The sequence below is a fragment of the Apaloderma vittatum genome, unplaced genomic scaffold (assembly GCF_000703405.1).
Source record: "Apaloderma vittatum isolate BGI_N311 unplaced genomic scaffold, ASM70340v1 scaffold499, whole genome shotgun sequence".
NCBI lineage: Eukaryota > Metazoa > Chordata > Aves > Trogoniformes > Trogonidae > Apaloderma > Apaloderma vittatum.
Window position 1 is genome coordinate 1 of NW_009735660.1, and position 23,014 is coordinate 23,014.

General features: G+C 38.2%; 1 protein-coding gene across 1 annotated transcript in view; it reads right to left on the minus strand.

The window, feature by feature from the left end:
- Positions 1 to 858: 858 nt before the first annotated feature.
- Positions 859 to 23,014, minus strand: part of NR1H4 (nuclear receptor subfamily 1, group H, member 4) — a 55,554-nt gene continuing 33,398 nt past the window's right edge. The window contains exons 5-11 of the mRNA XM_009876646.1: positions 19,485 to 19,625; positions 15,396 to 15,529; positions 14,833 to 14,931; positions 13,669 to 13,768; positions 12,088 to 12,234; positions 2,767 to 2,880; positions 859 to 1,470 (exon numbers count right to left, since the gene is read on the minus strand). Coding sequence (XP_009874948.1) covers positions 1,232 to 1,470; positions 2,767 to 2,880; positions 12,088 to 12,234; positions 13,669 to 13,768; positions 14,833 to 14,931; positions 15,396 to 15,529; positions 19,485 to 19,625 — 974 coding nt within the window. The 3' untranslated portion in view covers positions 859 to 1,231. The remainder of the gene's footprint in view (positions 1,471 to 2,766; positions 2,881 to 12,087; positions 12,235 to 13,668; positions 13,769 to 14,832; positions 14,932 to 15,395; positions 15,530 to 19,484; positions 19,626 to 23,014) is intronic.

Here is a 23,014-nt window from a genome sequence, read left to right on the forward strand (position 1 = left end):
CTACAGGAAAGCTGGGGAGGGACTGCTTACTGGGATGTGTATCAATAGGACAAGGGGCACTGGTTTTAAGCTAGAGCAGGGTAGATTTAAATTAGACATCGAGGAGAAGTTCTTAATGAGTGGTAAAACAGTGCCACAGGCTGCCCAGAGAGGTGGTGGAGGTCCCATCCCTGGAGACATTCAAGGTCAGGCTTGATGGGGCTCTGAGCTACCTGATCGAGTTCAAGGTGTCCCTGCTTACTGCAGGGGGCTTGAAGTAGATGACCTTTAAAGTTTCCTTCCAGCCCAACTCATTCGATGATTCCCCTGCCCATGGAGGAGCTTACACCCGAAGAGGCCTTTTCTCAGCAGTTTCTGCTCCCAGCGTGTTGCCAGCAGCACAGCCACGCTTTGGAGGATGGCATGGTGTGAGCACTTCAGCGTCCCAGGCATCTGGGAGCAGACCCAGGCACAAGGAAGTTGCCCATCCTGCCTGTGGGCCCTGTTAGCACCAGGGATCCCGCACCGCCTCTCGTTATTCAGGAGCTCATCTTTTGAGGGTGTCACTGACGGTATTTTTCAGAGCCACCAAACACCAACAATGAAAGCAAAATAACCTGTGATGCACTTTCACAAAGTATAGATACAGGATAATTTTTACTGTGAAATATTAATGCAAATGAAGTTACATGTTTGTATCATGAAAAGGTGGGAGATTTTCTGCGTGTATGTGTGTGTGGCTTTTCTCCGTTAAATAATTTTTCATCTTCTAAAGAAACAACATCTCGCACCTCTTACATGAATACATTTTGCAGTTGAGTAGCAAAAGCCTGGCATTAACTGTTTCAACTTGTTTATTACCATAAAAGTCTGTAATATATTCTTTAGACCAAGCACAAAAACACTGCAATGAAAAAATATGAATGGAAACCAGTATTTTCCTGTTTGTCAAGATGAGCTGCAATTGCAATCAGCTTAATTGCAACAGGAATTAACAGTGTTTCTCTGAGGAGTTGGTGGACTTTTTCAGATCAGAGAATATAAATACAGAGAAAGTTATACGGACATGTGAAGATCTGATGGTTCTACAATATTCTGTGTATAGTGAACAAAATGACTTTTTATGAATCCATGTCATGTTTCTATAAAAATGTGGTAAAGAAAATTAAATGTATTGCCGGATATGCTTCTGTGAAAATAAATGCTACATGGTCCTTTAAAAAGGTATTCCTTCTAAAATAAAAAGCATCCATCACTGCACATCCCAGATCTCACAGAGAAGAGGTGTGAATTTGTGATCGTTCACTCTCCATGACATCAGCATCTCTGCGTGTTGATGGTTAAATGTCCGTAATTCTGTAAGACGGCCCAAAAGACATGCAAAGTGTTGAGGGTTATCTGGGTGGTGAAGTTTGCAGAACTTTTGTAGAATATCCAGCAGGGGTTCTTGAAGCCTCTCCACGGACTCTCTGTCCTTTATGTATTGTCGATCTGATTATGGTTTTAAAAGAAAAGAACTAATTAGCAAATATATGCTCTGATACACTGTCAATATCTACACTGATAAATGAATATAAAAATATGAAAATATTTACACTAGGCACTCATATTCACACCTACAAAGAATATTTATTTTCAAATTAAGAGAAGATAAAAATGCTTAACATTGTACTTTTGATTTGAGGTTTTCACATAAGCTTCCCACTTCCAGCTAGGGAAAACTTTCAACTTTTTCAAAAACTAAGGAGATTTTACTCAGAATTGTTCCTCTAGTGTTGTATCATCATCTCCCAGTGCAGTTCTGCACCCGAGTACATTCTGTGATGCATTGTAACCACTGAGCAGCACAGCGTAAGTTCTCAGAGGTGTAGTACAACTGGGGAATTTGGCCAGTAGAGAAGAGTACGTGCAGGTCATCAGAGAGAAATCAAAAGTCTTCATCCTCAGATGAAATTTCTCTGTTAGAAAACACCTGTCTTTTTATTTTGTTCATACAGAAATATGCATTTGGGTATTTGGAGAGGGAGGAAAAGAGGAGGATGGGATTTTTTTGTCACTGAAATTTTTGGTATAAAATTTTCCTAACCCACACTAATTCAAAGAGCAATGGGGTAGCTTCCCCTTCCCATCTTCCATGAAACCTGATTTGGAAACTTCTGTGTCTGTCTTCTGACCTGAACCATCAGGCTTCTCCCATGCCTTTGATAGGCAGTTTGTTTGAGGCACTGATTAGATTTTTATTGTCAAAGAATCAGTTCTTAGAGCAAATCATGTCAACAGGGCTGAGATGCTGTTGCACAGATACTGCTGAAAGGTCAGTTTCCAATGCTTGGTAGTTGAGAGAAGAGCTTAATGCTGTCCTGTTCTTGACAGCTGGTGTTTACTCAAAGAAGGCTGAAGACCTTAATTGCCATTCTCTATTCTAAACTATACAGTTTCCCTCTAAAAAATGTGACATTCCACAATGATCTATAGTGATGTGCGTGTAACCATATTTGGGATTTTCTGAAGGAGGAAGCCTGTCATGCTAAGCAGTGAAGAGATATCAGTAATTTTCTTAAGCAGGGTGTTTAGGCCCTTTTTTAACCGGTATGCAAAACCAATGGAATAGCAGGACATTCAGAGTTTGGATTTGTGTGCTTGTTTTCTGATTTAACAACTGAATATACTGAATAGGGATGTGTGCTCACTCACTCAATGTACAATATAAATTTTTATAAGTCTTAGGCCACACTCCCCAAGTTTTCTTTCCAAAACACTAATATTAAATTCTGGATTAGAAATTACCTGGAGACAGGATAACTATGGCTGTGAGCAGCGCATATTCTTCCTGTGTCATCTTCAGCTCTCCAATGCTTTTATAAAAATTAAACATGGGAGTTATAAATTCATCTGAGATACCTGTGAGGGAAAAAAAAAGTTATAATAGTTTTTAATTATTGAAATAACCTAGTTTATTGCAAAGAGCAATAATTTAGCATTTGAAACCTTCACTGTCTTTATGGAAGAAATTACTACACAAACTAGGCCTGATACAACACAGTTACAAAAGTGAAAACATCCTTGATTTCCAAATCAGAGTAGAAACAGGCAAGAACAAGCAAGTTATTGTCACATAGTTTCAGAGTCTTTCTTTCAAGCAATTCCTTTTCCCCTGCAGGTTTGTCTATCTAGCTCTTCCGGACATATCTCGTGCATGTTTTTCTCACTGTCTGCTGATATTCTAGCTGTCTTCTGTTTCCAGGATGCACAGCTTGCGAAACAATTCCCATGTTCCTGATCTTTTTGTGATTTATATGGAAGCCTCTCAGGGTGTATGGTTTAATTTTAGCCCAACTCTACAGCTGACTGCCTTGAGCAGTTGTTTCAGTTGTCTCCATAAAAAGACTTAATTGCTCCTTTTATGAAGCCTGAAACTTTAGCTAGGTCTAGGATTACCTGTAGTCCAAGATCAACTTGCTTGTAGCTACTACTACCTTCAGGCATAAAGTAGCGTATTATAAAGTGCAGAGCCATTAATAATTAAAATCCAGCCAAATTTAGAGATGGGAACATGTGATTCTCTCACCATCAGCTAACTTCTTTGGGGTTACCAAACTAAGGCATGCCAATGAGGCTTCCTCTTACTGACTTTTCATGAGGTCACGATGTTCTTACTTAGCCTTAAATTACAAATGTGCTTCTTTCTGCTTTTTGGTGTGAAAGAGAAGTAGGTCCTGTGACATCAAATTTTATTTTTAAGTGGTGTGTGAGTCACTCAGTGCAGCCACTAGGCTGTTGACATCGGCTGCTTGCAACTCTGAGGTGGTGGCACCGATGAGATGGAGATATCCAAATCAGTGGTTCTGCACCAAGAAGCTTTTGGCTTTCCTTATCTGAAAGGATGGAAACCTCCTCTGTTTCCACAAATGAGGGTCATAGGTTTTCTTGTCATTACACTCTAAATTTTTGAGCTGTTCTAGGAGAAGCCTTTATAACTTTGTGTGGAAACCATATGAAATAATGTGGTTTTGAGTGTTGTATGAAACAAAACTGAAGTTGAGGGTTGTTGAGGTTTGGAGTGTCTCCAGTAGGGGAAATTCAAAATGAAACTCATCAGGTGGAACTCAAAGAAAGGAAACATGAAGTCACTTGACTTAACTGTGAAACAGTCACATTTTGCTGTGACAATGAAAAGTTCCTTCAGTCAGTGGAATAGTTACATGTTCCAACAGTAAAAGTAAGGTCTTCCAGGCTGTGCTTTACTTTGTGGCTGAATGAAGTCTTTAAACATGTGACCTGAACAACCTGCTTTCGCTTCAGTTTACAAGCCACAGATCTTGTTTTTGCGACAAGCTCAACACTACTGAGGAGAGTCTAAGTCAATTAAGCAGATGTATAAGATGTGGGTCAGCTCATCCTGTGGAAGTTAGTAACACAGCTGGAGCTTTATACAGAGCAAACAATAGTCACAGCATCTAATGTTCGTGAGTTTTATGTCATTAGTCATCAGCACTAACTATTTAAAATTCTAAACCCTTGTTACTGCTTAATTGTGGGGAACTGCCTCTCTCTCTTGAGTGGTTTTAAATGCCAGAGTTCTTTACAATATGACATATGTAGGGAAGACATACATACTATACACCAAAGTCTTAAATTTTATGTGAATCTCTAAACAGGAAAAAAAATGAAATAAGTCTAGCTGAGCCATAAATCAGAGCAAACAAAGTGGAAGTGAACAGCTCAGAAATGACATGAGAAAAGTCCAAGACAAACTGGATATTTATAGAAGTCTCTGTGCAAGGTATTGTGCTGCTGGGCATCATCGTTTTGGCAGCAGACAGCAAATGGGAGGAAGTGAGCTGTGACTAAGACTCCCATCATTTCTTTCTCATTTTCATAATTTGATCTCTTTTTTTTTTTTCTTCTGTTTTTTGGGTCAGATTAGTTTTCAGCTGGACGATTTCATTGTTCTGCTGACCACAAAGCTCCTCAAGTTCAATATAACAGAAGCGGGATGAAAATAATGCTGGTGAACAGGGTGTGGAATAACTAATTCAGGTCCTCCCTGATTCAGACACTGTGTAAGAGCGCAGTAAAACAATCCTTGCCCCAGAAAGTTTATAAGGTAACACTAATAAAATAAAGCGTGGATGGGTGAATCAAAAAAATGAGTATAGATGCAGAAGCAAATGAAATCATGGCAGAGAGCTTCTCCGCATTACTGTATACCAAACAGAGAAATAAAACAAACCAGAAGAGGTGAAAGGGAGTAAAAGGGGCTGTTTCAGCAACACAACTGATGTACTGCTTTTACTAAAGAGAAAAGAACGTTGCAATGTTTAAACAGATACATGTCACAAGACAATTATGAACAAACTCATGCAAAATGAGGATTTTGAGACTAGGATAATGGATATTTTTCTTGGTTACAAGTTTTGCCCTCATTCCATCTATGCTGGAGTTTCCCTGCTATTTCATCATCCTGTATGCACGTTGCACAAATTGCTGTTGCATCACAAGAGGGGGCTGTTTTCCAATGTGATTGAAACGCTTCAGTTGGGATTTAATAAGCTCCACCAGAAAGCAAAAAAGCAGGAAACAGATGTTTATAGTTCTTGCTTATTTTTTTTTCTTATCTACTGTAAAAGATGTCACTTCAATTCAGGTTATGAGATAAAGAATTAAAGGTGATTTAGTGCTCGTAACTGGAAAGTCTAGAGGAGAAGTAAATTAAATGACGGTTCACACATCACCATTGCAAATCATACTCCCGAAGTGAAAAAGATCAAATAGAGAAAGTCATATTTCTGGCCTCATTGAGCTTCATTTAACCCTTTTAATTTAGCCTGCACCATACTGTGTTAGATAGGCAGAACTGCCTGGTCAGTGTCAATGGCACCTCCTCCTTAATTTAGTTTCAAAAAGGTTTCAAGAACTTTGTTTCGTGCAGTGTTATGGCAATCAGACCATGCTCCTCCTTCATGTTGCGTTGTGCGTCATTGTAAATTACACGGATTTCTACCTAACCACCAGCCCAACTCCAGCATCTGTGGAAGATATTTCAATTCATTTGATTGATTTGGCTACGTTAATGCACAGCTGGCTGTAAACCCCAGCATACTAGGTGGGAAATACTAGCTTTACTGAACACGGCCTTGTGGCATTGAACTGGAGCAGATGTAAACCCATGAGCATTATTCATTCAGGACTCCTTACTTCTTGCACAATTTCATCCCTATCTATAGCTTAAGACACAACATTGTTTTAGACTTTGCCTTTTTTAGAGTTTCATTCCTATGATTTCTCTCTGAAGGTAAGATGACTTGCTTTCTTAAGGCTTGCAGTTTCAGGCCATAAATAATTATCTAGTTAAAGTAATCTTGGAATAGATATCAGCTTATTGAGAGAGCATTCTCTCATCTATTTTATCTATTCAGTAAAATTGAATAAATTCATCTATTGCAAGAAAAAAGCGTGAGAGTAGGTACTAATTAACTGTAATCATTGTGTGATTAATATGGATAAAGAGATCTTTTTATCTTGATAAACAAGGAGGTACCAGTGGATATGAAACCAAGGGTATATTAGTAGCTGTTTTATGAAAATAGAATATATTAATTACTTCTACAATTAAATTTTCTCTTTCACAGTGTTTCATTTACCAGAACTGCTTTCCATGCAGCTTATGAGTTCTCCCTTCTAAGCTATTCAAATACATCAGCAGCCCTTTAAACACTGACCAAATTCACCCTGTTGATGATGAGAGCTGAAACTGGGAAAAACTAACCAGCAGAGAAGATACACAAAGCATATGCGTGTAACCTCTCCTGTGTCATCATCTCATAGAAGTTAAGTGACGAACTTGAATGAGAAGTTAGCAGGTGCCGAGGAGAATTCACAATCAGGACAACAAAAAACGCATCTTCTCAGAGGCAATTGGGACCACTCTGAAGCCATTACCACAAGTGAAAAGACCTTAGTTTAAAAAAAAATAAACCCAAAACCAACGAAACAAAAAGCCAACAACAAACCCAAACAACAACCAAACCAAACCTGCAGGAAGGATGCAATGACACTGCCACATAGGATCCTTCTATAGCGGCCTGAGTGCCTGCAGTCAGGAGAGAAGTGCAGTCTGGCACACGGCAGCAGCATCTGCATCGCCTTGAGCTGGTCTTCATAGGTTGAGTCTAAATAAGTTTTTTGCCTGGAGAAGTGGACTTAGCAGAAGAAAAGGGACTGGGTTCCCTGACATTTGTTCTTGTTTTCATGAGTGTAAATTAACTCTGTACATACAATTTATACATTTTTAGCAGCTTCATTTATAATTCAGGAACAGTGTGTTAGATTGTGCAGGATCATATACAGAGAAGCTCTTTCCTACACTCTGCAATTTCAAATAGTCCTGCTTTCTAAATATTGTAGGCAGGGCAGTGTGACAGTTTTGGGCCAAGCCACAAGATAGGAAGCATCTTCTTCCATGTAGATGCAAGTGACCATTTGAGGGGTTGGACATTTTAGACTCGCCTGTGAAAATAACTACGTTTCTCTGCACAAACTGCAGCACAGTGGGGTTTTGAAGTACCACCATTACTCAGTACTAACAACCAAAAAATAGAAGCCAAATGCAATGAAAGTGATTTGGTATCTATTTTTCTGGTGCCAAATTTTGCCTTTTGTTGCCAGAGGCTCTTGCTCAAATTAGTGGGAACTTTGTATCCCACATTCAAAGCAAAAGGTGGCCTCTTGCCAGTGCTTTGAAATTGTGTCTATTTCTTTTTTATCCCTTGGATTTCCTGTACTTTAGCACCTGTAACCCATCCAGGAAGACAACAATATATTTCACAATGTTATGTGTCCTGCTGTCAACTGAAAATTTGGTCCAGATTTTTCCGTTTCTGTCCATATTAGATAGTATCTTATTCGCCAATACTGAAATTAGTAGAACTACTCTGTAGAATAAAATGATGAAATAAAAATTTGTGTCTCTTCATGACCATTGAAACCCAATGTCCTTAGGAAAACATGCTCACTGAGAAAACATTCAGTACCTCAGCACTGTTTTTTAAAAAATATTATACTGCTCAATAATGGGGAGAATTTGCTTTCAAAATACTAGCAAGAAATGAAGCGTTAAATTACTAGGATGTCAATCTTTCATAGAATGAGCCAATCGGTCCCAATGTAGTGTATGCATAGTGAAGCATCAAATAAGACGAGTAAGTGGCACAAGCTCTCATTAACATTAAATAAAATGTCAGTATTTCTCATTAAGTCTCAATATCAGAGTAAGTCGGAGGGGATTTCAGTCTCAAGAACAGCTAATGAAAGAATTTTCATAACACCTTATGGAAGAGATCATCAGGGCACAAAACAAAGGCAGTCGCTGAGATGCACCAGGACTTGAGCAATATGGTCAGTTTAAGAAATAAAAATATACCTCATCAGCATGAGAATAAAAATGAATGCTGCCAATGCTCAAAGGTCATCACCACCAGATCTTCGAATTCTTTATCAGAAAAAAAACACAACAAAGAACCCCTTCCATACAGTCAGACTAAGGAAGGCATAAATATTAATAGATAAGAGCAGCTTCAAAGTGGACATGGTAGCAGGTGACAGAAGTCTGGACGGTTTGTGACTTTTAGGCAGGATCTCCACCGCCCTCCTTGATCTCATGGATACAGACATAAAGGCTTGACAATAGGGGCTTTTGTGACATTCAGACATTTGTGTGGACCTGAAAATATATGGACAGCAGTTCTGACTAACAGCAATAGTTTGTGGCTGATGGCCTGACAGTGTTTAGGCCCTCAGTGGAAGCCATGAATAATCCTGATGCTTCCTCTTCATTCATTACCTATTAATTTAATTTCTAAACTCTCACTCAGCTGTCACTGCATTTCCTCTGCTGCTCTCTCTATTTTGCAGAGTGTTTCAGCTTGCTGCACTTAGTCATTTCTTTCAGTGAAGCGTATGTATATAAAAAGTCCCTATCTCCAAATTTACATGCAATTTTCTTGGTTTTCTGTCTTTGACTTTGACTTAATCTCTTCTGGCCTCTTATCTCTTGAACAAGTCTATAACATGAGCATGGCCAGCTACAGTTTTTAGTACCGGTTAAGGCTGGAAGAGGCTCCTGAAGTTTCTACCCTAATATCACATTCGGTACCAACTAATATCCAACTCAGAGCCCTGGCATTGAGTCCTATGAAACACAGGGGTGTGAGCTGCATGTTTAATATTTTTGAAAGCTGTATGCATAAGCAATGATAACAGAAGAATTTGGATGCCTTTCTTTTATTTTGTTTAAACTCAGTACACCTGAAAATGACCAGTATTGAAACCACAAAAATAAGCCGTTACAGTAGAAGATATTCAATTTGCCTAAATGTGTAATTCTGGAATTTATCCTGAATAATAACACAAAATGTGCAGAAAAATTCCACCAATGTGGGCTCTTAAAGTCAAAATAGTTGTGGGGTTTTTTTTATTTTGTGTGATGATGAACAGGATTCCTATGAAAATTCAGTGAACATAGGATTGTACTTGGGACTCATGAGAGAGTTAAACCTATCTGGTAAAAATCCTTCCTCTTCTAAACCAGTCTGCTCTCATTTTCTGGAAATTTTGAGTGACTCCTGGGTCTGTGCAGTAGCACTAACAATTAAATAGCATCGGTAGCAGCAATTAAGTTGACACAGCTACAAACACAAAGATTTACAAGCTGCTTTGGTGGTTTACTGTCACAGCCCAAGTATATGCAGCCAAGGAAAATGTCTTTAAGTAGGCTTGAATATGCACAGAGTGCAGAAATACATAGAAAAGGATATTACTCTAGCTGTTAATGGAAGGAAGAAATGCAGCCAGCAGCAGGTAAGCTGGATAAGATGTTATCCTCCTTTAATACAGGGAGGGAGAAATTCTAGCAGCACTATTTCCTCTTACGTCCCCAACTTGATCCTGGCTTGAGGGAAGATGTTTTAGAGAGCCTTTTCCAAGAGCAGCAAGATATATATATATGTATATATACTCACTAAAAGAGTTATTATGTTTAATTTATTGGGAACTATTCAGACAAAGTTTTCTTCTGATACAGAACTCATTTTTAATTTCCCTTGGAGTTTTTTTTCCCCACAGAAGAAAAGGAATTGCAGGAAATCTTCCTTTCAAATTAATATTGCCATATTTGAAATAATCACTTGTCTCGAAATTTTCTTCTACACAAAATGCTGTCTTTCTAATCTGTTTCACAACAGGAAAATAGTATTATTGCAGGATACAATGTCATATTCCAACTAGTCACGTTACGATATGAAATGCTGTCTACATATAGCACAAACTTGTGAAAAATAGTATTGCATCTCATCTGGACCCAATAACTGTCAAGAGTTAAATGGATATTTAAAAAATATGCGTAAAGAAAGACATAATGGTTTATGCAATGTGGATACATTTTACAGTTAGCTGTGCTGGCAGTACTGCGTTGTAGAATTAAGACTTTCATCCTTGAGCTCTTTTCTAAACAAGTACCTAACTCTTGCTTGCTAATTATGAAGAGACCCTGACCAACTGAATATCGCTCATGTTGGGAGTTTGTCCGTGAGAATGAACAGATAAGAGGCTTCTTGTACACAAGATGTGCCTGGGAGTGAATGGGAGAGTATGATCAAAGTAGACCTGGGAAAGTCTGTTCTTCCTGTGTGATAAGAGTGTGATTGGAGGAGTACACGAGCTAATAACAACCCTGGCTGCATAGTCTGGTCTCTTGTTTGTAATCCATAAATAGTGCTTCTTGCTAAGAAGTATAAATATGTGTGTCTGCCTGCAATAAAGCGAATTCCATTTTCCACCATCTCGGAGTTCGTGCGTGCTTCTCCACAATGCAATGTTCTGGATCAAAGTATTTCCTTCTTCTTTTTTTTTTTATGAACAGTTTCACCTTGAACAAGAAGGTTGATACTCACTGTATAGACTATAGAAGCTCTCGGTGATCATTTATTCATATGGATTTATTTCTCTAAGACCTATTTTAATCCAAAATTTAGATTATAATCTAATAGAAAGTCTCTTAATGAAGACATTTAGATGCATGACAACTCATTAGACTTTCAAGGAAATATCTTCATACATCTCTACCTGCAGAACCTGGACCTGAAGCCATTCATATCTCTCTTGAAGCCACCATTTCCAGTCCATCAAACAATAGCCTCTTACAATAAATTAGAATGAAAGAAATAAAAAGCCTACAAAATATAAACCTAGAAATGAGTATGCTAAGCCAAACTGAATACGTACCTTCATCAAGTGAGTTATTCTCAAGTTTCCTAACTCCTTTTTCAGAGTTTAAAATATATAATCATTGGTCTTATTTTGCATACATCAGTTAGTACCTTCACATTACTGATTTTGAGAGTTTCAGAACTGAGTTCAAGTCTATTTCTAGTGTTGAGGTTAAATGTTCTTCCATCTCTTCTCCTTCTGACCATTAGAAAGGATGGTTGGAAGCCAGAATATATAAACAGACTCTCTGATTCAGAATTGCTTTTACAATTGAATTTTGAATGATAGGTAGGTGAGGGTTGGATCAAGTTGGCTGGTCAATAGAGAAAAAAGCAAATCAGGCAGTACCGTATCAGTGCAGCACAAAGAATACATGGAAAACAAGATTTTGCCTGCTTTAAGGAACAAACAATATTCAGCCCCCAAAAGCAATGTTTGTCTTTTCCTAATTATTAAGATTTAAGTCTAGAATCAGTAGAATTTTTCATAGCTGCTGAGCCTTTTCTTAAGAAGCAGAAAACCTTTTATAACTCTTCTAAGCACCTTGTGCAGCGTGATTCAATTTTACCAACTGACCCTAAGTATAGGTAGTTATCACTGGAGACTTACACTGGGTTAATTTGATATGGTGTTATTTGTAATACTTGTTATGTATTTATAAACAAACCTTTACCTTATGACCTTTAGACTCAAGGCTGAGTTAGACTTGTTCTAGTTAATATAAAGAGCAATATTCAGATAAACCTGTTACAGTGCTAATAAAGAGTTTTACTAGCTTTCCAAGGGCAAAATACTGACAGAGAAGTGCAACTTTGTTTTTTCCTCATTAAACAAGATACTTACCACTATTGCGAATTCTTTCTTCTAAAAGGACAGTATGACCCGTAGGAAGTTTCCTACTGAAGATCTCAGCCGAACGGAGGAACATGGCTTCTACTGCTGAGCCCTTCAGCAAAGCAATCTGGTCTTCATGATCAAGAGTTTGGAAGCCTGCGGAGATGTTAGAGATAAGGCAGATAGAGAAAAATTCCTGCTACTTTCTATCCTGAAGTTCTTGTACGTGAAGTGCTACATGCCTGCTTAACCTTGATATCAGGTATTGGTAGGGTTGCCAAGTGCTGTGGAAATTGAAACCCAGATTCCAGAAAATCACACAGATTTGGACCTCACCAAACTTTATGAGAATCAAACTTACATTTCAGTGTTCACAGTAGTGAAGAGCAACATGACAAGCAAAATCTAGTGGCTTAGCATAATGAAGAGTTGGGATTTTGTCTAGACTGATGCTGCTCCCTAACACCTTCTACCATGTTTCCATCAGAACTCTTTATATGACTCTCCTGCTGCCATCCTGCTTTCAGCCTTTTCCATACTCTGATGACAAAACCCCAGCATTTCAAACATCTAATTTTAAATATTTTGCGTAGAGGCTTCCTGCTGTGTTTTAAATATGCATTTCTCTTTTTGGAGAGCAAAGACGCTAAAACTCCCTGAAGAAATCAGGAGAAATTTAATAAATTGTGTAAATACACAACTGCTCCTCCGAAGAAAAGCATGGAGCTAGAGATCGTAGAAACTCTCTCCACAGCTGACAATGCAGGTGCCCACCTTACACCCACTCCCTGATTCTGTGAGTAAGCACAGAAGAAAGTAAAGCAGAGAATGAAGCAAAAAGGTGATCAATGCTGCCAGATGTACTCTAAGTCAACACTGAAAATAGCAGATTATTCAGTTACAAAGTTCCTCCCTTCTTCATTTCCTGTGATTTAGTATCCTAGTTTGCATAAAAAAATATAGTTACAACTGCAATGCTATGGTGGGAGTGCCAGGAAGAGAATGTTTTCCTACAGCTAAGTGTTACCATGCACCTTCCTTAATTATCAGGAACCTGCACCATACCCAGTGTTCACTCTTGAGATAACATCGATTGGGAAGTTAAAAAAACATTAATGATAAACTCAAGTTTTCAATGCTTGTCCATAACACTCCACATAAGGGCCATAAATACCGGTGCCACGAACTAGGGAAAGTTCTTCCAATCACAATTTAGTGAAACTTATGACTTAGAGGCTTTACTAAAAAGGCGACAAAGTAAATGAAGCAGTCTGATGAGTGTTAGTGGTAATTCAGAGGCAGACTACTTAGCACTGGAGTGATATATGAAAATAAAATTTTTCTAGAGACACAACCCCTTTTCTGAGCATTTTGTTTGTCAGTAGGTAGAGTGCCACGTCTCAGAGTGGCAGAGTTTGAATTATTCTGCATATTATTTCTCTGAGCACAAAGCTTCTTTTCTTTAGACAGTGTCTGAAGAATGCATATGTGTCAGGAGGCATTTTTACATAGTCTTCAAAATATACAAAACATTTGCCAAATGGCAACTGAAAGGCAGTAGCAGAATTTGCCCCAACATACTGGATATACCTGGTAGTTTTTTAGTGAACTCCACAAGAACCTGCACATGACTGGTAGCCATTTCTGTTAAAATCAGAAAATTTCCTTCAGCACTGAATTCCTCGTGCAACTGTTAAAAATCAGACCAAACAAAATCTGTTAATATTCATTATTACTTCACATTTAAGAGCATAAAATACAGGAATTAGTAGAACGGATCAGGCAAGAGGTTCATCTAACACTCTAATTTGTCTCCAACCATTCTCAAAACCAGGTATTTTAGAAAGCAACATAAGAAGTAAAAGAATTAGACAATGTCCTTTCCTCTGGAATATCTGCCTCACTTTCAGTGTCATGTTTAGCAACAATTTAGGCATTTCTTGAGCTAGAAGGTCTATGTATACTACAATATTTAAACAAAAGACTTGTTATCCATGAATTTTCCTATTTCTTTTTTTAATACCTTCTCAAACTCCCATGGAAATAGGTTCCACAAGTTAGCTACGGGTTATTCAGTGCTCCCCCTGCAAGTGTCTTCCTTTTAGTTTTTGAAGTTGATTACTTTGGGAGTAGTTTTCTACAGTCATTTTAGTTTGCAGGTTTCTTTAAGATTGAACATGACAGTTTTGTAAAAAATCTCTCTCAAAACTATTTTTCCTTTTCTTCCTGTTGCCCAACTTTTTTCCATCCTACCACAAAAACTGGTAGCTCTTAAAGATAAAATGTGATTTCTAGAAGGTATAGAGGAAAATGAAAGAAAAGGAGGGGAAATAAAAATCCAAACCTGAAAAATCTTGAGAATTTGAGTAAAAAAAAAATAAATATATTTTCAAGCTTCTATGTTTGTGTCTTTATAGAAAAGAAGCTTGGCTGCAAGTCGAACTCAAGTCACTGCCTATACTGACAATGCAAAAAACAAAGCTCCAGTCAGAGAAGGTTGGATTTGGGTGTAAGACTGTATTTCCAGAGCTGAAAGGTTTTTCTTAGCATTTAAGTTTCATAAACAAGGATGTGGCCTAACTTTTGATTGAATGGGATTGAATGCCTCACTCGCAGTGTTTTAACTGTAGGCTTTTACCCACAGTTTGCTCTACTACTTACTACACCTACTTGTGCTGAATGCAAATATTTTCAGCTGTGTAAACCTCAGCTTCATTATCAGCGTCTCAGAAATGAATTCATCAATGTACTTACTAGTTTTTTTGACACCTCCTGTGGTATTTGTTGTTTACTGTATGAATCCATGATGTAATCAAGAAGGTTCTGCTGTTCTGGGGTAAATTCTACTTTCTCCTATACTGGCAAAAAAAAAAGCCCATCATGAAATGCAGTCACAGAAACGATCTAGTATCTTCTGCTTTAGGCTTGTTACTAAGATTTCTATAGAGGCGTATGGAAGAGAGGTGTATAATGATTCTAAACTGCATGAGTTTGTGTGGTTTATTATTAAAAATAAGGAATGGTTTAGCAAATAACTAAGTATCCTCAAACTTTAATCATACCTTACTGTATGCGATATATATCTGACATAGCACAGAAAAAGTACTTTATTGATTTTTTAGATGCTTTACTGAATTTTGGCTAAAAATACCAGATCAACTTCTATACTCAAAGTATTTCCTTGACTTGGTAGGAGATAGAGTTTTATTTAATACAAACAGCTCCAGAGAGTTTGGAAGTAGTCTTTATTCACTGTACTAGCCATATTTAACAAAACATCAACATTACTGAATGAACTATTACAAGAATTTTCTTACCCTATATATTTTAGTTGTAGATGTCACTTGTTTCATGTCATGGCCTTCGTTATCTTCATTTAGTGTCTGATCTGGGGGCTGTTTCACATTTTTCCGTAGCCTTTTAGACTTGCATTGAATTTCTGTTAACAGACCTAGAATACATAATATAAAGAGATGGCAACTGGATTTATATATGCCTCAGGTACTCAGCAGGTACATAAACATGCCCAATGAGTGACCTTTACACTAACAAACCCACTTACCTGTGCACATCATTTCCTGAATTTGTTGTTAGGTTAACAATTGGACTTGATGATCTTAAAGGCCTTTTCCAACCTAAATGATTCTATGATTCTGTGATTATCTTTAGATGTGAGTCTAATGAGACATGCTAAGTACACCATAATGAGTAGTCTAGCCCAGCCGGAGCCCATCTGCAGAGTAAAACAGTTGGTTCTGGTTTCCCAGCATCTGCACTGTGTGCATCTCAGGGGTCTTGCTTTGGACTAGCTCTAATCTGGTCTTCCAGACAGAAAACACATTAGCAATAGGACCATGCTGGAAAGTGTCCTTGGTTTAGTTTCCTCCAAAAGAAAACCCCTTCATGTCCTCCAAGACCTGAACCAAAGCACAATACATGGGAACAATTGAAGGTTGTCATCAAAAGCGTGCTCCTCATAGCATCATAGAATAGTTTCAGCTGGAAGAGACCTTGAAGATCATCAAGTCCAGCCTTTATCCCAGCCCTGTCAACCTACTAAACTATGTCCCCCAATGCAACATCCACCCGTCTCTTAAACACCTCCAGTGATGGTGACTTAACCACCTCCCTGGGCAGCCTGTTCCAATGGCTGACAACCCTTTCGGTAAAGAAATTCTTCCTCATATCTAACCCGAACCTCCCCGGCGCAATTTAAATCCGTTTCCCCTCATCCTATCACTCTCCATTAGGGAGAAGAGACCAACTCCTGCCTCTCTACAACCTACCTCCCTTCTGGTAGTCATAGAGAGCAATGATCATCTGATCCAAAAACCATAATCGAGGTACAGCAGCTCTTACACAAAGGGTGCTGGGTGTTTCCAATAATCTTTAAGCAATATTATGGCTATAGTGAAGAATCTTTGCACAGAAAGTCCACTCAGAAAAGCGAACTCCAGGGCTTTAGCCATTACCACATCACTGTACAAATGGATCAACAGCTGAAAAGGTAGGCTCAGAAGTACCTCAGGCTGGTAAATGTACCTTTAAAATGTATTTATTTAAAATGCTACCTGTTTGGTCTTACTATTTTGCAATTTCATTAGAGGACTGAATAAAGCCTTGGTTCTACCATAGAGTTTCACTTGCTTTAATGAAAGTATTTTCGCTGTTGTGGGGTTTTTTTGGTTTAGACCAAACAGGGGGCATCCTTGTGCGGATGTCATAAAAATTAGCAATTTGCTTGTGCTAATAAACGAGAGGGACAATACATACCTGACACAACCTGTGGAAGACAGCCAGAAAGCACAAAAAAGTAAACAGCTAAGTATTAATCTAAAAATAAACCTATCAGCACAGGACTTTTTTTTCTTTCTTTCTTTTTTAAGTATTCTTCCCATTCTTCATCTTTGAAAATGCAGAGCAGGAAAAGAGGCCTATTCAAGTGAGTAGATGATGGTGGAAGAAGATACCATGAAAACAGTGAATCTCGTTGTGAATATTTTTAATTTCCTGTTTAAGCACTATATAAAATAACCTAAAAAGAACCGCTGAGAGAAGAGGAAATTTACATGATTAAAATAAGACCTGCAAATAATACCTTGAAAGGGGGGAATAGCAATGATGGAGATAATAATTGGTATCGAGCCATGTAATTTGTGCTGCCGCACAGCATCATAGATTTCTTTTTCTAAATTATTCAGTGCATCCTTTGGTGGTATTAATGGGCTTGTACTGTTTTCCACCAGCTTAGGATCTGGTCTACTACCTTTCTAGGGAAAATTTGGGTTATATTTGCCTGAAGCAGCAAGACATTTTTCTCATGCTTTCTGCTACTGAGTAGTACCTAGACATCTTATTTTATCTCTTTTTAAGTTAGCTAGGAAACCCATGTGAGAAACAGGACTTTACCTCAGAGATAGCTAGGTTTCAATGAGTATTGCCTTCTCAGAAGAGTGGCAGAACCTGGCTCTTTACTAGGTACACTTTTCATCTAATAAACTTGCAGTTTGTATCAAAATGACAGCAAAATTGATGGTTTGTAATTTTGATCTGTCTGTGGTTTGTGTATAAAGGGCAGGAGTAGAGTTGTTGAGTAGCCATGCCATAAATGTTTATAAGATTTCACGTCCTTGTTCAGAGGGAAAAAAGAATCCACAGAGCTGCAATTACAATCCTAAAAAATGAGTAACTGAAACAAAGTTCAAGGTAACCTTTTATTTACCAGGCTTCCCCCCCCACCCCCCCCCAAATAAATGCTCTATACTACTAGAAGCTTTGTGTTTTACTGTCCTGGATTGCTTTGGACTAAAAGCAATTGTACAGCATGCTCCTATTTTAAAGCCATTAAACAGTTCCTTGCCAAACATCCTCATTGCAGTGCGTTAGAGCATGCTTATGGTTAAGTCATGAGCAATCCAAGATATCCAGCGTTTCCATTGCAGAGAGAGAGTCAGATGGCAGTGGCACTCTCTGGTTTTTATTTCACTGTGCCAGTTTGTGAAAATGATAGGCCACTTTAAAAGTTTCATGTGGGCCCAGTCAGTATTATTTACACTGACCTATTTTTTCAGTGATGGGTTGGGTTTTTTTTTTGTTGTACTGAGTCACTCAGGCTATTTTGAACCACCAAAATTTTGGAACAATGGAGCTGCGATCAGCACCACAGGGGAGTTATTTTCCTCTAACACTTAGGGACACATTGAGCACTGTCATCACAGTAGTGGTGTCTGCTCATATATTTACACATTGCATGAGAATATGTCATATCTCAGGATCTTTGTAGCCTGTTCAATTTGCAGAATGAAAGATTAATTACATTATGCTGGCAATACATCCCGAATATTGATGGAGCTTATTGTTTCTCACAAACCCAATGGTTAATGTAGCATCTTCTGATCAGATTGAGGGATAGAAGTATATTAAAAATTCCAAGTAGATTAATTTCCTGTATGAAGCTAAATTGGTTTCACACATATGTGTATGCTAAAATGACTGGAGCCATCACAAAAAATAAATTTTAGCCCTGTTCATGGAAGGCAGAAGAGCAGTTGTTTATAGACTATTTTCAGGAGCAACATTTGCAAAAATAATGGATTGGCCAGTATTTTACTGAAAATAGAGTTTCAAAAGTGTTTAGAGTTGCACTCGAACAACCCTGTTTTCCTGACTTATTCAGTGTGAAACTCAATGAAGTTTATAAGCTATCAGTCTGAATAGAATATTCCCTTTAATATGAAACATTATTAAAGTTCATAGGCTTAATTTCTGGAGATGATTCTACTTATGTGCCTATATGAAAGGCAGTAAAATCTATAGTGCCATGAAAAGAACTAATAAGACTATAAAAAAAGGCTAGCCCTTAGCGGGCTTTGCCTGATTGCTGGGTGAGGTCTGGGAACATAGACTTAGCAACTTGACAGAAACTTCCTGCTAGCAGCAGCCCTCCTCATTTCCGGAAAATGGTATTGTTTTACTGCCAAAACTTGGCCTTGGCTAGCAAAAACCTGGCAGGGAGAGCCCCAGAAAGAGTAGCCAAAGGAAGCACCAGGACTTTTCCTGCTGGGGCTCACAGCACTGCAAACTCCTCACTCTCGGGGAGTCTCCCATAGACTCACTTCCCCCGACTCCTTTTTCTTCCCACTCAAGCAGACTAATGGCTGTTATCTAGTGCAGGACAGCCCTTCCATTTGCTCAGCTCTTACACCCTTGCATTCCTGACCACCAGCTAAATCCCATTGCTTATAAGTGCATTTGTCTTTTTTAATAGGATGCATGGGCATGGCATCATCTTTAATATGCCTTCCACCTGCCAGATAACATCTTTTATATTAAAAACCAGTCTAATTAAACAAATCTAATATTTAATGCACACTCTGACTACATGATGCAAATACCTGTATACATACATTCAGCCAACATGCCCATTTGCTTGCATTTCCTTAGGCGGCACTCCTGACATTTCCTCCTCATGTACATGTCCATCTCGCAGTTGCCTCCATTTTTACACTTGTATACTGCATTTTTTGTGATGCTTCTTCTGAAGAACCCTGCACAACACAGCAGTGACATAGATAAAAGAAACAAAATAGTCAAGCTGAAGAGCACCTCCAACTCCATTGGGTTTTCTGAATGACTCATGTTCTGCTACACCACGAGTTTCTTTCAGTGCCTGGATGACTATGTTTCTATTGACAATTGTATCAAAATCATATAATTTAGTAAATCAAGGTGAAAAATTACAAGACCAAACATTGGACATTAGGCCAAAGTAAGGTCTTGAAACTATGAATGTTGGTACAATTCAGGCCCAAATCTGAGATCTGCCAGGAGCCAGGCTGAGCATTAGCAGTACAGCTGTAGGGTGAGACCACACAAATAGCCAATGAAAAAAACAATTAGTCTGTTAAGTCTCTTGAGGTACACGATGCACAGAAAAAGAGATAAGTTATTCATTACCATTCCCTCAGCTCCTGGGAGCTCTACATACTGGTCTGCTTGCCCACACCATGTGTAATAAGGAAGCTGCGTCATACCTGCCTATTGTACATGTGGCCTCCTCCCCTGCTTACAAGATACTCCAGCCTCATTGACTAAGTGTTGTCCACCTGATGAGTTAAGCAGTCACTTCATTTCACTTGCACAGACAGTTCTACTGGTATCGTCACTGGATTCACTCCAAAATTGCACAGAGGTAACTGCAAACAGCAACTGATCCAAGAAATTAAGAGGACTTTTCTTCAGCCTGTCCAGACTCCCTGTTTGGATGCCGCCTAGCACACCTCTGAGATCACCATCGGCAAAATGTGGAGAGATCAAAATATTAAATGTAATTGAATGAAAGAGTCATCATGGAACAAGAGTCTTTGCTGCCAATGATGACTTGAATATTTCCTGAATTTTTAGTGTGATTCACTGTGCCATCACAATCTTTTTACATTGTCCTTCATATGGCAGTCTATTTAGCATCAGCTTAAAGAGGGAATCAGTTTTCCTCCTCATCTGAGGGCAGGTTTCTAAAATAGACTCCTAGGAGCTTCTGCTGGCACATCACTGATTTATAGTGCACTTCAAACTAGAGCTCTATGTAAATTTACCTTAGCCAGAGCTATTCACAAAGCTTTTGCTTTCTTATCATCACAGGCTGGCATAATAAAACCACCATTGTTTTCCAATGTGGCACTTTGATGCACTAAGACACACAGTCTCCTACACTCAAATTGTAAGGCAAATTCAGATGTGAATCTGAATTTTTATATACTGCAACATTTGTCTGTGTTTTCATAATACATTCAGCTAAGATAGTGTCCCGCTGAATCTAGGGGAGGCAGCAGATGGTGGGATGATTTTGCTATTGTCAGATGACAATTCCCCAACTTTGGCCCATGGCTTTATAGCTGCATAATCTCTTCCAAGCACCAATGTGTAGCTACCAGTAAAACAATTCCACTATCTGGTCACAAAAAAATCTGGCATTTCTCTGAATCTGCTATAATTCCTGCTTGAAATCTCTTCTGTGCTGTCTGTTTTATTGGCTGCTTTTCAGATAAATACAGATGACTGGCATCAATCTCTTTTGAAATGCAGATTGCTTAGAACCTCCAGCAGCCACAGACATTATTTTTGTTCATCATTCATGTGGTGTTTAATACATTACCATTTACTGATCGAGTAAGGGAGAAAAAGGCTTGGATTTAAGCTGAACGTATGCAGTGTCAGTTAAAAGGAGTTGCATCTGCTTTACATAATTTATTACTTTTTTGTTAAAGTCCTGTAATTTATGACACATTAATTAGTAGTAAAAGTTGAAAAGCTCTGCACAGATATTTATGACATTCTAAGTCCTGTTATCACTCACCCTACCTACAAGATGTGCATGTGCTTTTTTCATAGAGAAATAAAGAAAAAGAGTGTTAATAAATGATTTCTTTAAAGTATATAAGAATGTGGAAGAAGAGTGCAAAAATATGGATGCAAAAGCTACAAACCAACAAGATTCAAGCACTCAAATATTTTGTCTTGAAAAATAAATTTTTTTAAAAAGTGGAATGATCTGAAGTGAAAAGTGAAATAATTTTTTTGGCAAAAAAGTTTTAACCCTATTCTTTCTTCAGTTTTAACATGAAGTGACTCTTGAGTCATTGTCTTCTTGAAGACACTTCTTCACAATTAATTTTGAAATTGGCTTTTTTGCTATGAATGGAATTTCTATATATGTTATTTACTAATAATTCAAAATGAACCTAAACTGCCTCAAATATTTTGTGTGTGTGGCTTTCTATAGAAATAGAAGGAGGAGCTTTACAAAAATTTAGGGATAAATCAGAAATAGCATCTGTTAAACTAATGGAAGTGTAGCTCCAAAAGCTGAAGGTTTTTCTGATACAGTCTAACTTTTTTCTGATCTTGCCAAATTACGAAAAGCTCATGTTGGCTGGAAGCATTGAATTTGCTTTGTTCTCTTAGCTGGCCATGAATATGATTAATTATGGTTAGAAATGCTCCAATGTGACTCATTTTTCTTAAGGAAATTATGAAGGCTGAAGGAGGACAACTGTAAGAAGTGTAGATGAAAACTTTGTAAATATCTCCATTTGCCATCCTGATGGACATCTGCTTTAGGGTTTAAAATTTAGAAGTTTCTCAAGTTCACAGTTGCTAACAAAGCACCTGCTCTACTCTGTCAGTCTACCAAGATGTGCTCCGGTGTTCCTTCCCCCCCTGTCCATGCATGTGGTGGGCGTTAGTGCCAGGAGAAGATTAAAGCAGGACCCTTCTTGGCAAGAAGTATTCCCAATCTGGAGTGAGAGGCATCAAGTGTTATCAGAAGTGGTCTGAAGATTGCAAAAATATAGAACATCAGCCAGCGCAGAGGGAATTCACAATTTATCCTGCGGCTTTATAGAATAGACATGGTATTATATCACACTTGTTCTATCGGACATCTGAAAATGGCCCTTTAAACCTGGTATCGCTATGTAGGCTGAGCCTGTACCAAAAAATCTTTGGTATCTGTCTGCAAAGGCTGTCTCAGAAATGCCCTCTATGGCAGCAGGCTTTAAAGCACAGTATATTGCTTGCTACAACCTAACAATGCCCAAACTACCTTATTCTTTATGATCCGCAACTGTGATGCTATTATTGTTAATCAAGGCAGCATTTTCTAAAGCAATTTATTAGTGGTGAAAGGAACTTCAAGGAAGCTTTTTCTTTTTGTTGTCTAACATTCTGTTCAACCTTCTTTTCCAAAATATGTAAAATGTAAATGAAACAGTTCATACTTATTTGCTAATGGTGTTTAATGTATATATATAAGTGTATATTCCTGCCCATATCTGTAGATTAATACTCTTGGGATGAATGATAAATAAGATCTTTATATTGTTCCCTCTGCCAAAGAAAGAAAAACAAAAAGAATGGAAGGTGTTGCTGAATGCAT